This window comes from Sinohyriopsis cumingii, chromosome 5 (genome assembly GCF_028554795.1).
Source record: "Sinohyriopsis cumingii isolate HCF-2022 chromosome 5, ASM2855479v2, whole genome shotgun sequence".
Classification (NCBI taxonomy): domain Eukaryota; kingdom Metazoa; phylum Mollusca; class Bivalvia; order Unionida; family Unionidae; genus Sinohyriopsis; species Sinohyriopsis cumingii.
The window spans coordinates 28,103,551-28,119,613 of record NC_142965.1 but is presented as its reverse complement, the minus strand read 5'-3'; the positions used below and the strand labels follow the sequence as shown (position 1 = coordinate 28,119,613).

The window sequence follows — 16,063 nt, the reverse complement described above, 5'->3', positions numbered from 1 at the left end:
GTCTCGCTTATTTCGTTCACATCAGCATCGCGATAATATATAGGTGTATCGTATTATCGCAATACTAGGCAAGAAACAAATCATAAACTAAAGTTATTAATTTACCAGCAAATGAAAGTTGCCGTACTTGTTTATTTATCATTTATATCTATTGCTTTTGGCAGGAAATATGAATAATGCAAGTTTTGCAATAAACAGTGTCTAATAATCCTATAATGTAAGACATGGCACGTGTTGGTTTTGTTTTAGTGCTATGTATTAGTATCCAAATAACGTCCTTGTATAGCGTGTTCCGATGTTTTGATATCAGATTGAGTAATCAGAGTTTCAGGAATATCTCACACATTTGGCAGCATATATCAATACCCTTCCACTAATTTATGTGTAATTAATATACTTATTAGGCTGTCTTTATCCTGCCTTAATGATAATATGACACTAGCAAATGGATTCATTTTCATGTTCCATTGACATACATTTGAATTTGTTGCAATGTGATGGTAGCCGAGGTATGCCAAAGTTTGTTTAAGTAGGTTCATGTGGCGGACATGTTTCTTGAATGAAACAAAACATTGCTTTACAGTTCCAATAGGCATAATATATTTTTATTCATTTTGTTAAAGAATAACATTTCAGCTTAACCCAATTTCGGCATTCCCGGCTTTCGTCGCTTTCCAGTCAACTGAAATGTAGGTCAATGAAACTTGAAAATAGGTCCATTTCTTTTGTGAGAAGTTGAATTTATTAGAGAAAAGACATCAGAGTAAGTAAATTCTGACTAAAACATTATGACTTTACTTTGTTGAAAAGCGCCATTATTTTAGTTGCCAGTTGTGTGAGATATTCTTGAAAATTTTACTTTTGTTGAGATGTTACTCTACATCAAAACACACTACACAGCACTGTTAGTTAGGCAGTAAGACCCTGACGCCCAAAACATAAATATCAGCGTCAAGGTCTTACAAGTAGGACTAAATGTCTAATAGAACACACACACACACACACATGTGTGTGTGTGTGTATATATATATATATATATATATATATATATATATATATATATATATATATATATATATATATAAAGAGATTCTCATGGCAAATTATGTAATTTCTGTATGTGGATACAACCAGGTTATAAAATAAACACAATGTCAGCAATAATTTAACCACATTATCGTAAAAATACTTACAATTACCATTTTAAAATGTGAAATATTTGTAGTTATTGTGAGTCTATACAATTATATATTCAGTTATTCTCTGAATTGATAGTGTGGTCACCTGAAAACATGTTATCTCCTCAATACTAAAATTGTATGCATAGCAATCTGCAATATTTATCAATTTACAGTCAACACCTGTTTGCAATCAAAAAGCTACTCAGGATCGGTGACATTTAACTCTTTCAGACCTCTGTTGTCATACGCATAGCTATTGTGTTTGTCAAATGGCACATGCTGTTCTGTAAATTGTGTGTGTGTGTGTATGTGTGTGTGTGTCTATATTGTGCTGTTGACCTTGGTCATTAATGTCCATTAGATTTAAAGTTGGAGGGTGAGTTGCCAGAGTAGGCATTGGAGTTTGGGGACCTCCACCAACAGGGATCCAGGCTTTTTGTTTTAAAATAGCGGAGTGTAAAGTAAAGTAGGCAGGTATATCACCTGGCTTCTGACCAATTAGGAAAGCTCTTAATGAGTTAAGGGCCTACCTGACTAGTGATATTTATTTTGTAAACCACATAATCCATAGCTAACATTTCTCAATGATTATAGATTAAATATACAGATCATTATTAATGGAGGTATACAAGTTTACTTATATCTGAGTTTAGGATATTGGTTTTTCACTTGGAAATTTCTGATCTGGTTGTCAACATTCGGTATTTAAGAAAGGAAGTTGGCCTTCATCTTGATTGTACTATTGTTTCATAAGTTTTTATATTATTGTTGTTTACTTCAAAATTACTCATTCCTACCGTAACATTCCAAATCAAATCAGTCTTTGTGCTGTATTCAGTTTTCATTTGAGAGGATTTATTTATTTAAATTATTCCTTGAAATTACCAGGTGTTAAGTAATATTTCATATTGTTTAATTATTTTTGGATTATTCTGAATTCATTCAAGGACATTTTGAATTATATTATTATTATTATACATCATGACTTTTGGCATTTCAAGGCTATTGGTACATCAGCACATTCATTATTGGAATTTATACAGATTACCACTGGAATTCATTTGGAACTCAGCACATTTGAATTTGTGCAGAACTTTTAAGACTATTTTAGATTTAATATACTTTACTGTATGTTATTTTTAAATTTTCACTTTGTATTCTTGGGAAATAATGTATTTTTTAATGTATTTTTTTAATTTTACAAAATTTGTTGGTTTTGCTCTTTTGTGTTACTTAGGTTAAGACCATAGGGTCTTAAAAAAATATCCTTGGGTAGAGTCATACTTGATTGCAATATTCCAGGAGGACATCAGGGTTTCAGTGTAATAACCCTTTTTCTCTACCTTGCTTTTTTGGCAATTAACTCTGCAATGAACCATGTATAGAGTGGGCATGTGAGAAAGCTTGCCAGTAGCTTCTCGTGGGTCGGTGGTTCTTTCCGGGGTTTTCCGGGTTCTTCCTCCACCATTAATACTGGCCGCCATGTATAGCCTATCGTGCTGAAAAATGGCGTTAAACCCCACAACAACAACAACCATGTATAGACAAGGTCAATAATGTGACTATGCTTATACGAGTGTAAACATCGTCAAGTCGATGACTTTATACAACCAGATGGGATGTGATTAGGCTTTCAGTATGAGATGTCAGCGACTTGTATTTGGATAGGGTTCAAAGCAAAAGTAGATCTTTGATACATTTTCTGTTGATTAATTCTTTCTTTATTTCCAGAAAAGGAATTATTGTTGAAAGAATTTGTTATTAGTTATGGTTTGATACTTATATTTAATGAAGCTAGTGTTATAAATGGCCAGCAGATGGTGCAAGTGTCTTTTAAAACTGAGTGTATACCGCAAGATTATAGAACCTGCAAGAATATGAGAAACTACTTTAGTATTCACACACCTTCCTTTATGTTTGTACCCCTTCCAATTTTAAAAGCAAAAGGCATCAAGTATATATAAAATGCACAAAACTTACTAGCTTCATTCATCAATTTATACTTTTTAACCTGATTGTCACCAGGGGACCCCAGATATTGTTACAATATTCACCATATTTGCTTGGGCAAGTGTTCATTTTCATGGGTGCAATGGACAGTTTTTAAGTACCAAATTAATGATGCATCCACATGCCTGATATTAAAAAAGTAGAAAAATGAAATACATAAGTGAGGTCCACAAAATCCATATTTTGTTGCTTAGTTTAAAATCATAGAATTGTAACAATAATCCTGAAACATCTAATTCACAAATATATCTATATTTTTAATTATCAAACAATATCTCAAAAAGTCATGTCATAGCCTTAAGTTATGAAATTTAACAGTCCAATTTATGAAATTATCCCCTGCCACCTCAAGCTACAAATGTGATGTAGGTCACAATAATCTCAATAATTCTGTTATTTTGGCATTACATTTCTTTGAACACATCTATACTAGAGCTTCTCCTTTTTATTTCTTCAGTTTCTTTTAGAAATATTAAATCCAGACATTGCAAATTTTGGACACAGACAACAGTTTTAACTGAAATGGACTGTTTTAGAAACGTGAAAAGTACAGTAAGCAGTCTGTCTGCTTCTTTATGTCAAGAGCTTCCATTTGGTTTAAAACACCAGTTAGTTGACAGAGTTAGGAACCTCCTGGCGACAACTGGGTTACAAATTATAAATTGAGGAATAAATGTTCTGTGCATTTTTTACATCCATGATGCTTTTCGTTTTTAAAATCAGTAGCATGGTACAATCAAATGGGAGGGTGTTTGAATGCTATAGTAGTAATATTAGTACCCCTACTTCATGGACATCATAGCTACATCATAGTTCATTTAGGGTCTGTGGAGAAAACAGTTCGGTTGATGAAATACAGCAGTGTAAGAGAAAATAGAGTAACAGAGCAATAAATTAAGTATTGCACACATATATTATTGATAAAATATTTAGTTGAATAATAGCAATGTAAATATGTACAGTTTTCTGGTAGTGTTATTCATCTGCTGACATTAATATTGTACATGATGGTACTGGTGCAGTACAGTAATGGAACACCACTTGAATATACAGCAGTGTAGACTATACCATTGTAGTAAGGCAAATTTATTTATTTATTTCAGCAGTTAGGAATCATTGTTTTTATTTTTCTAAGTTATGATTAAAAATAGTTATTTCAGCAATGTGAGGAAATGCAGTAAAGTCAAAGTTATAGTAATGGACCACTGAATACTTGAATTTCAGAAATGGATTTAAAAATGAAAAAAATTAACAAATTTGGTTGTTACATTTGCTGTTACTTACATTGTAGGTTATCTGTATGTGATATTCTCATTAATGGAGAATACATGAAACTTTGGAACAGTTTATAACTTGTCCTTCAGAGGATTAACTTTGAAATGAGTAATGAAGATATTTAATGATGATAGGTGACGCTAAATGGTAAAAGCATCGGCTACACAAGGTGCACCTAGGACTTGTGAAGAAAGACCCAGTTTTCTTGAGTCCCATCTTATTTGAATTTAGAATGGGAATTACATACATTAATTTTGCTTTGGAAAATTTTACTATTTAAGGAAAAGAGTGCATATTCCGATATTAAAGATAGCAAAATTGAAAATAATTTTTATCACACTGTTATTAAATCTGTTTTTATTATTTGTATTGCTATCTTTATTATTATTGTGATTGTTGTATAGATGTACTAGATATATGTAGTTAATAGACCCCTGCTTCATAGAAATTTGTCTACACTGCCAGATCCCAGTCATATAACATCTAAATATAACAGGTTTTTATTCTGGTATCTCCCTTTCTTATTGACTAGATTTGTAAGCCTTCTTGTACTGTTCTATTTTGTATCACATTGAGCAATCACGTTTTTTGTTGAGTTTGCTTTCTTGCATAAAGGGCACTTGTGAAGCTTTCTTATAAATACTTTGTTTCTTTAATGACTTAATCCCAGCCTAAGTTTGCCTGACTTCTTCCCATTTAATCTATTTCTTTGTTGTAGTTTCTTTAGCATATTCTTTGTTAAATCTTCTCTGATCCAGTCATGTTTTGATTTCTTCAGATTCCTACAAATGCTGTTTATCCATATATCTTAATAGAAGTGATTTTATATATTGATACTTCCTGGGTACCTCTAATTGTTTATTTAGCAGTTTAATGGACAAACAAGGACAAGTTGATAAAATGATATTTGAGAATGTCTGTGTCTGAAATCTGGTTGATGATAGTATCTGCCAGTTAAAATGTGTGTGTGTGTGTGTGTGTGTTGCTTCTCATTTTAGTTATCTCTCTCTCTCTCTCTCTCTCTCAATCTACTAAAAACTTGAGACAGGTTTATGAAGAATTGACACACTAACTTTACTACTTTCATCATATAGTTTTGTTACATTATTATGACTACACTGTATTTTGTATTTATATTGACTTGTAAATTGTAAATGGTGAGACCATTGGCCTTGTCACATGCCATAATGCATCAAAGTAATAATGCATTTAACAAATTCAGATAAAGCTTAATTTCTCTCGTGTGTACATGTTTATATATTTTACCAGTATCCCAATGCCGTGGATAACATGAGTAAACTCTCGACATAGAAATGATATTATCTGCCTGCTTAATTATCAGATGGCTTACAGATTCAGTTTTTACTAAACTGAGTCACTGAGCTTACACTAGACTTTGCTCTGTGTGATTGAGATAAGTGTAAATTTGTAGTAGGTTACATGTGTGAAAATTTAAGACCTAGTGTTGTACATCAATCTGCTTGATAGGGTCATGATTGGGTCAATGTGTCAATCTGAGTATTATCACACTGCCCACAGTCAGATATGGGTAGGATACAGAGGAGAAGTAGGAAGATCAGAAGGGTATATTCCCATTGCATATGTTATAATTCTATCATCTAACCTTGGTGTTTTCAAATTGTATACTTTATTTTCATTTTTGTTCTTAATATATTTGCTGAAAAATACCTTTTCATCAATGAAGTCTGTTGTGTTTGGTCAATTTACTTTTCATTTAAGGAAATGGATACTTATTAAAATTACAGAACTATAAACCAGTGGTATTGTGAATCATAAGCAAAGGGTTATAATGTGAATCATAAGCAAAGGGTTATAATGTGAATCATAAGCAAAGGGTTATAATGTGAGTCATAAGCAAAGGGTTATAATGTGAATCATAAGCAAAGGGTTATAATGTGAATCATAAGCAAAGAGTTATAATGGCTCTTACCATGCAGAATTTATAAAAGAGAACTGTTTTTGTTCTGTTTTCCATCATAAATACTTCTAAAGACTTGCTAATGTTCAGGGACTATCACTAGAAAAGTTAAACCAACTTAAAATTTGTACACCATATTTTAAGATAATATTTTATTAACTTTATTTACAATGCATCTGTCCCATATGCCCTTGGGCATTGGCACGGTGAGGGTTGGGAAAGTTGGCCAAATGTGTGGCTGTGATGTGTCTCAGGGCAAGGTATTTTAATTGCCAGTATAATCTTTCATGTATTACTGTGCCATTAAATACCAGCAAATCAATCAGTCAGTCAATTGTCCTTGCAGGGAGTTCAGGGGAAGATGCAGGTTGGAAAGAAGAGGTTAAGGAATGGACAGACTGTTGCATCCAGACAGGAAGAGGCCCCAGAATCAGTAAGCCATTAATAAACAAAATGTCATTGTCTTGCCTGTAAAGCATTTGCTATACATCAGTGTCATTTGTACAATATGATCCTATTTCATTCTATTTGTTATTGCTGGCATCAGTATATAGTAAAATAGAGATATATACAGTAATTAAATTTATGAGCTGCTATTCACTGCAAGCAAATATAGGTCACAATTATAGTGACCTACCTTCTCATATTCAGGCATTTATTTTTATCTCACCTGGCCATAGGGTCAGATGATTTTATGGTATGGCTCATATTTGTAGTGCATCGTTTTTTGTGCATCATGTATCGATGAGCATTGGCTATTTTTTAACTTTTCACAACTGATAACTGGACCAGTTTCAGCCAGACTTGGAAGAGAGAATTCTGGTATGAAGGGCTCTCCAGCTCGTAGAGATGATGATAGTCCAATTCAAAACAGATATCTTTCAAGATAGTAAAATGGTTCAAATATGCCAATATGTCTGTGCATCAGCATCATTAACATCATTAGTGTGCAGTTTAGGTCACCTGATTGTATACTGTTGAGAATCTCAATTTACAGATATATCCTCGATAAACATCAATGCTGGACAAGCTGTTCTTGTGTAATCATCGTTTTATCTGGCAAGTCCAGTAATTGTTGTGACTATGTCAACATCGTCAAGAATTGATTTGATTTCCTTTCCATTGCTGGAATAACTTGCACTGCTAAACAACACCATTAGTCTGTTGTTAACAAATCCAACTCTGGTATTGGCAGGATAATCTGTACTGCCAGCATCATTCTGTACCAGATTTCCCTGAGCTTCCAAGAATGACTCAGATGGAAGGCAAAGCCTAAATGTGTCCTGCGCTTGCAGTTCTATTTTCAGTTGATTGGGGTCACTGCCTAGGTATGAATGGTACTGAAAACCTCATTTACTTTGATCAGCCAGCATAGGTACACCCATGCCAAATACTGGATGAGATGTATCTTTGAAATGAACAAAGGCGAGACTTTCCACTTATACATCTTTGTTTTTGTTTAATACCACTCACATTCTCAACCTTAATCCACTCCCCATTGCCAGATTTGCAATCACTGAATTTGATAATAATTGTTGAGTGGCTTCATTAATGTCTTGCTAACTGCAGGAAGCGTTGATTTTGTTGTTGGTAGCTTATATAGTTTTGATTGTGCTTGAGTCACTAATCGTCTTAGCAGTCTTGAAGTGATTGAGCCACCTGCAATCCCAGTTGTTTAATCTGATCCACAGAAACATTTTTGATTGTTTAGTGATTGGTGCAGCACGCGATGTCAGAGCCCCGAGCACATTTGGTGTGCTTGTGAACAATCCATGAACAACATCCGAGGCCAGTTCCATAATATGTCTCATAAACAATATGCACGGGTTTCACACATCCATGCATGACCATCATTATCATATTAAATGCCAGGTCAGTTTCTGATGTGCTGTGGTATTGTCCTTTGTTTTACAGCTCTACAACATGCCCATCTTGATCCATAAGGTTAAAAATGAATTTATGTTGGACTTTGGCTCATTATTATGACATCAAATATACATGGTGCTGCGGGCATAATTGATATCATTTCACCTGGTTCCATGGTTGGCGAGAACCCAAACAGTATGTAACCTCTGGAGACTATGCCTATCATTTCAGACCTGCTTTCATCACTACCACTGATAGTGTCAGAAGTTAAATTGACCCAGATCATTGAGGATATCCTCACAATGTCAGGCATGTTATGATATCCAGTCTCATTAGGTCCTGCACCCTGAATTTGCTTATATTTGGAAATATCATTGGGCCAACCAAGAACTGTTCTCAGTGATGACTGTCCAATTGTGGAGATTAATTGGCAGTAACTGATCTGTGTGTTCTTATATATAAATTTTGGAGTCCTTGAAAGTCAACACTAAAATTCTTTGTTGGACCTCATCATTGAATGAGGTCATGCCATACATAGGAAGTTATACTATGTACCAAGTTGTTCCATGATCAGCTGCTGTTATTTGCAGGTCGACCACCAAACGATATTATGCCAACTATAATAAGCTCACAGCAACACCAATACGATCTGAAGTGTGCATGATTGACCAGTGGTAACCAGTGCCAAAAAAGTCACACTGAATTCTGGTTTCATTGATGAGAACGTAATCATCAAGGTAATGCTCTCGGTTGTATTTATCAGTCTGTTGCACTGAAGTATATATTTCACATAAAACCTGTTTTAGAACTCATTATTAGTGTACAAACTTTGTTCGTCATGTACATGAAGGATATCATCAATAAGGTCATGCATCAGCACATGATATGTGTCTTTGTCCATAATGTCATTGGTGAGCAGCTGCTGACAAATCGATGCATCCTCATTAATGACTTGAGTTACATTGTTGCCTGCACGACTGATCCTGCAAGTGTTTCCAGTCAATCAACAAGGTCATTTGGGTCACACAGTCCACCTTTCCAATGTGGATATGTGAGAAACTTTGCCAGTAGCTTCTCGTGGGTCGGTGGTTCTTACCGGGGTTTTCCCGGGTTCTTTCTCCACCAATAATACTGGCCGTCATGTATAGCCTATCTAGTGCTGAAAAATGACGTTAAACCTTATAACAACAACAACAATCCACCTTTCTCTTTTCTTCTTCCTGTGTAGATCCAGTTATGGATGGAGATGCAGGTACTTCTCGCCTTTGTTGCCATCATGTCTGTCATTGTTCTTCATCCAATGATGATGTAAAAGGCCTTTCTTCACCTGGTGATGTAGAATATCATTCAAATGGGGTTGGTATGTGTCTTGATGATGGCAGTTGGTTCTTATAATAATGTTCTTGTTCTTGATCAGCATCCTGATATGCTTTTGCTAGTGGAGCACAGGTAACTGTTCTTCTGGTGCAGTAAGTCTTTGTTCTAGTGGTAGCAGGTGCAACCTTTCTAGGTGTTGCTGTTGCAGAAAAGTTAATGACAGAAAAAGTCTTTTTATTGAGAGCAATTGTGATTTTCCCTTTTTGTGATGCCATTGAATAATACAGTATTGTAATATGACAGTGTCTTCATATTGTATAGGATGTTGTGCCAAAACACATAACTGCAGATCCAGCTCAAATTCAGATATGGATGAGCAGCAATTACTAGAACTTGCATTCATTGTGGAACAAAGAAGTTCATGTGCATAGGAACTTTTAGTACTATCAGCCACCAAGAGTGCAGGGTTTTAAAAAGCCAGGGGTGATATCATGGTTGCATTAACAAATCTATGAGGGACAGTAAATATCCTGGTGAAAAACACCTTTCTGGATACTATTACTGTTGGCCTGGTACATGGCTTTGACATACAACTTGACAACCAGCCAAAGCCCTGCGAAGCGCCTATCAACCACATTGATGCTGGGTGTTACCCACATGACCTTGCCTACCAAGCATCAAAAGATATCCTTGCATAAGAACAAGCTGTCATCCATGGTTTGAGAGCAATTGACTCAACAATTGGAGAATGAATTTCAACATGGATTATGAAAAAGGTATGAAAGTCAAGATTGTACTCAATGGACAGAGTCCACTCAGTTCTGTCTCTTGCAGACAAAAGACCACTCATTAAAAGCAAATTAATATCAATACAAGTAATGAATAAAAAAATCCAGACATTATCCAAAATATACTACAGTCCACATGGGTATTGGAGAGGTGGAGCCACCTTGAAAAATTTAGCAAGTGCAGCAAATGTCACTCATGGATGGCCAGACAAGTGTTGTGGCAAATATACTTACCAATACCAAGAAATATTTAACATGGTTGGGTTGATATCCAACACATAATGAGGTCCATCATGCTGATTTGTTTCTTCCGTGTCTGTGATAGACAATGTTATGAAGGATAAAGTCATATACACATATACAAATACACGATTGTTAATTTTGCCAGCAGATACTAAAAGAAGCCAAGACATTGACGTCAAAAGATTCTGCAAGTGTTGAAGATGCAGTCGAGTGCTTTTATGCATATGGACCACTCACTTGGCCACGATTGTTACAAGTGGATCCTGGTAAAGAATTTCTTCGATCTGTTGATACACTGTTGGCCAGTATGAGTACATATCAGACCAATCTAGTGGTCTCAAGAATGGGTAGCGCATCTTCTTTAGTCTTAGCAGCATTGAACAATGAAGTCACATGCATGACTAGATTCAAACAAGCCAATATGATTTGACAGAACACTATCACTGTTACTCAGAAAATGATTTCACTATTACAACCACTCGGAGACAAGCTTTGTTCTATATTGTATTCATCTGGAGAGTTAGAAGGCGGACAGTGTCATGCTTCTGACCCAGTGTGTTCCATCAATGTGTTTATGATTTTGGAATGGATTGATGCTCTGAGACAACCAACACATACCATTTGGTACCATCACCATGTGGACCAAACCTGAATGGACTTCATCCATTGAGCTAAATATTTGTACAAGTGAAATTGCAAGTCATTCTAATGAATACGGAACTGCCACTAGGATTTGTGTTAATGCACTAACTGGTATCCATTGTAATTTGGTTAATAACAGTGTGATGGCCAAAAATGTAGGTGGTGATTTCATCAAGGAGTATGCATCACTTGGTATCAAAAAGGGACAAAATCACTTTGGTGCAGTGTTTCCCTTTACGCATAATGCAATGACAATTTATTTAATATCCAATGCTTTGGATGAGGGATTGCAATGTGTATACTTTGAGCATAGGCATAGACTGGTGCCCTGCTTTGTATGCTTTCTGTGTTGGACTCCGCTATTTGTATAGCAGAGTACAACGCAGTGATCAAGTGAATCAATGAACCAGACTAGCATAGACAATGTTATGACGGAATAACTTCCCCATATCTTGCAAGCTCTCATGCAATTTCCATTGAGCTCAGCAAGCTGTCATCCAGATGTTTAACCTCAGTGCTTGTTGCACTAGAAAGTGATCTCCAGATTAAAACGGAATACACTAAGAATCATTAGCGAAGAAAGTGAAAGTAGCAGAACACAAAAGAGTAACTATTAATGTAACTTTAATGAAAAATGGAGAAAATAATTCCCTTGACTGGAATATGGCACATACATTAGGATTACCAGTGTGACTTCTGATTGTGTGATTGTGAAGACTGCAAAAGTGAATAATCCTTTCATGACAGGGTTTAAGAATTTAAAAATCTGCCTTGTTCACCTCAAGATATCTGGAGAACACATTATCTCCCAAGACATTCTTTCACAACAAAGAAATCAGTAAACTTGCAGAGACAGGGGGGTCATTGCAGATTTTGCTGGTTTTTAACTTTGCCGTTATAAAAGAAAGTCTTAAAGTTCAAGTGTAACTTATTATAAAGAAGATGAATCATTAGCCTCTTTGATTTTTGGATAAATGTGCTCTAGGATGAAGCACACTGAAACTGATGATAGTACACATTTTATGACAGGCAATAAATTAACTGCCTTTTGGCTAAAAAGATTTATTAGGCTTTAGTATTGGCTTATGTGTAATGTGTTGGTCTATAATATTGCTACAAAAAGATGTACAACTTCAAACTATAAGAAAAATGAACTAATAAAATTATTCTTTGAATGGATAATGCATTTGTTTGTTAATTGTGCATGTTGGTTTATTTGTATGTATAGAAAGAAAGATAGTATGTTGTACAAGTTGCAATATTCTATCTCAAGCTGAAAAAGAATGGGCCAGATGAAAATTTGTCAGTACATTTTTGACCCCCACATTTTTTATTTGACCCCTGGTTCTGACATCAAGGTTTTTTTAACCCTCAGTTTTACTCCCAGTGGGATACACCGCTTTGGTGCATCAGTAAACACCCATGTGATATTTCTGGCACTGTATCATTTTTGCAGCATGTGCAGATTCACAGTTGTCTCAAAGACATTCCACATACAGTTCATGTTTGAGATCTCTCCACACAGTCACCCATGGAACACTTTTGTCATTTTTAATGTTCTTGGAGATTCCACCTCCACCAGTGAGACCGCTCCGTAGTCTGACCACAATCGAGTACATTATGGGTCACAGTTCTACATACCCGTAGATTACTTTACTAGAGTATTTGTCTTTGAACTTACCAAGGACCTCTTTGTTAGAAATACTAAACAATTTATATTTTTTCAGATACTTGCTGGTTTCGAATTCATTGACCAAACATGGTTGTGCCTTGTCCGCATGTACATCGTCAGGGGTGATATGCATCAGCAGCAGGACAGTGTCAGTGTAAAGCATCACAACGGTTTGAGCTTGTCATTGAAAAACTTGTCCATGAGCAGCTTTGATAAGTCCAATACAAACAAATGACCATAGAAAAGTTTTGTCAGTGTTGGTTTTGATTTGAATGGCAATAAGTCCACCTTCAAAAGATTTTTCAGTACTGAATGGCCAGATCAGCAATGAGCTTAAATTTGAAGTTTGGCTTGCTCACTATCATAGACAAGGTCAACTTTGATATTGTTATGATTTTTTGTGGTTTTCCTGAACAAGGCATTGTTCATGAGCTTGAAAAAGTACTTCTAAAGTCATTGGTGGCCTTAGTTCACAAATCCATATTTATATACGGGGCCCTCCAAGCATGCTGGAGAAATTCAAGCACTTGATGGATCATGGTTACATGCATACCCAACCACAGCTGAAGGTTTTGCACATGCTGTACATAGCTGTGTTTCATCCTAAGACTTGGTACTAGCTTGATGCATTCATCCTATTTGCATCAGGGATCATGCACTGATACAAGAAAAATCGATGTTCTGGGAGATCACAGCACTTCTGGTGCCAGCAGTTAATTGTTGCGTGCATAATGTAAATTTTCAGTGTTTTCCAAATCAACTTCAAGAAGGTATACCTGGTCACTGTTAATATTGTAATCATGCATGTGTTTCAGTAGGTCTACATGCACAGGATCAATCCACTGAAATCTACCAACCAGCAACAGTGTCATCATCACCCATTGATAAAGGTTATGCGCATCTTCTGGATACATGATGTAACTGTCAGTGGTAGCAGGGTCATACCCTTACATGTTTGGGTTGTTCGAACAAGCTTATCTGTAACTTGACATTGACATGAACAGATGCTGGTCAATGTCATTGAGCAGTTCCATCTCAGTTTTGGTTTTGGACAATGATGCAACCCAACCCATACCTGGTGATGAGAAGTAATGTGCAGAATCAAGCTTGTACACATGCATTGCAGTGGTCAAGAAATTTCTCTAATACATCAGCAAGCAACAACGCATCATTGTGCAGATACAGATCTTGATATTTGCCAAAAAGGTTTTGCTTTTGAATGCTGAACAAATTTTCTTTGCATGTTTGTGATCTTTTTTTCTGAAATATTTTCACGAGACAGCTATGTGAAAAATTATTCAGTCCATGGCAGTTGAGTTTCAGCAAATATATTCCAGTCACTCACGTACTCACGTGGATACACGCCTTTTTCATTAGCAGGTCTATGTTTGGGATGCTAGAACCCTATGGACAGTATTGACAAGTGATTGTGAGGTTCTCTGCTATTTAATTGATCACTAATTTGTCCAAGGACAAATTCATAAACTGTAATGAATCAATGACCTGCAGTTGACCCAGCCTAAACATTATGTATTTCTCCATGTTGTTGGGGTAAATACTTATTGGTGAGTCTGTTGCCGCACATAATGGTTACATTATAAGTGACCATTGAGCCCAGGAAGACAGGAACAGGAATGACTACAATCAACCAAATGCTGGCTAATTTTGTAAAAAATGTACCCAGAAAAATAGTTTTGCTGAAACTTCAAAGAAAACTGATTACCTTTTAAGCACAGATCATTCTGTTTTGCATCCTAAGCAATACAAAATGTTCAGTTCCAATGTTCTACAATTATTTGATGTTGCTGCCATCATAATGAAAGGGTGTTTGGTCCTCGAAGGTTGTCTTTCTTTTTTAGTGGTGTCTTCAAGAACAGATGACCCCTTCATCAAAGCATGCAGACTACAATCTTTAATAAAAATAAAAGCACCCTTCATGAAAGGAAGTCTGCACCAAACTTAAATAAATGCAATGGTATCTTTAAGCATCATATCATTTTCAGAAGTGACTGGAAGATGTTTATTATGTATATGATTGCTACCAACAGCAGCATAAAACACCAATTAGATTTCCAATCGTTTGAAATGATAGATATCTGGCTGTCACATGACTTTTTAATTTGTTCCCTATTTATAGCCTCATCCCCTGGGAGCCCCATCTTCAGCTGACTGAAATCTCGGCCATTTGTTCATGTACATGTAGCATTATAAACAACTAGAGCCATATGCTACTGGCGACAATATGATAGTGAACTATTTTGTGATTTGTGTTTGTTGACAGTGGGATATAGATCAAATTATGATCACCATTTTATATATATGTCGGACATGTTCCAGAAGAATCTATTGCATTGTAGGTCAAGTGGGTATTTGTATAGGTAGAGGTTTGTAAGCAATTATTCATTCCTGTTTTATGATCAGTATGTGGAATCGCTTACAGTTTTGTTCAGATACAATTTGAGAGGACTTTTTTTTTAATTATTCTTTGGAATTACAAACTGCTCATTGAATTTTTGGACTCTAACAATATTTAGGAATTATTGGTAGATTTATTAGATTAAATAATTTCCTTTTAAGTGTACAGTAGAATGTGACTTGAATGATTGCAAAATGCTTGTATGTAAATTTTAAGATAGGAAGAATTGTCTGTAGTTTCACTTCTGCAAAGTTTGAAGTATCTTCTTTTGGTATGAGAGATCTTTTTAAAAAGCCTTCATATAACAGAGACCTCATGAAGTCATGCTAAGAGTCTGGTTGAATGAGACTGCCAGACCATCATATGACGAAGATCCTGTGGAGTCATGCTCTGGTTGAACAAGACTAGCAGACACTCATATGATGGAGACCTCATGCAGTCAAGCTAGAGTCTGGTTGAATGAGACGAGTGTAAACCCTGATCCTCTGGCACATTCTGCAAATAATTACAGTTGTATTAATCTTGAACATTGGCAATTAAGTACTAAGTACAATGCATGTAAAATATTATGTTTATAGAGGGAGAGCAAACTTGGCTCAGCTGTTGGCCCTGCACCATTCCACACTGATGAAGAGGCCCGTATTGAGAGAGAGAACTGTAACTACTCCATCAAAATCTCATTAGAAGACGCAAAGGCAGGGAAAGGTAATATTT

General features: G+C 35.6%; 1 protein-coding gene across 3 annotated transcripts in view; it reads left to right on the top strand.

Annotated features, from left to right (window-relative positions):
* Positions 1 to 16,063, top strand: part of LOC149798848 (choline-phosphate cytidylyltransferase A-like) — a 53,832-nt gene that overhangs the window by 395 nt on the left and 37,374 nt on the right. For 2 of the 3 annotated variants that reach the window (XR_016421039.1, XM_089957749.1), the window contains exons 1-3: positions 5,913 to 6,050; positions 6,752 to 6,838; positions 15,928 to 16,054. Coding sequence is in view for 2 of the 3 variants with exons in the window: in XM_089957749.1 (XP_089813875.1) it covers positions 6,012 to 6,050; positions 6,752 to 6,838; positions 15,928 to 16,054 (253 nt within the window). In the remaining variant the exon portion in view is untranslated. Of the gene's footprint in view, positions 1 to 5,912; positions 6,051 to 6,751; positions 6,839 to 15,927; positions 16,055 to 16,063 lie in introns of those variants that run through there. The other variant, XM_089957751.1, reaches the window with a different exon arrangement.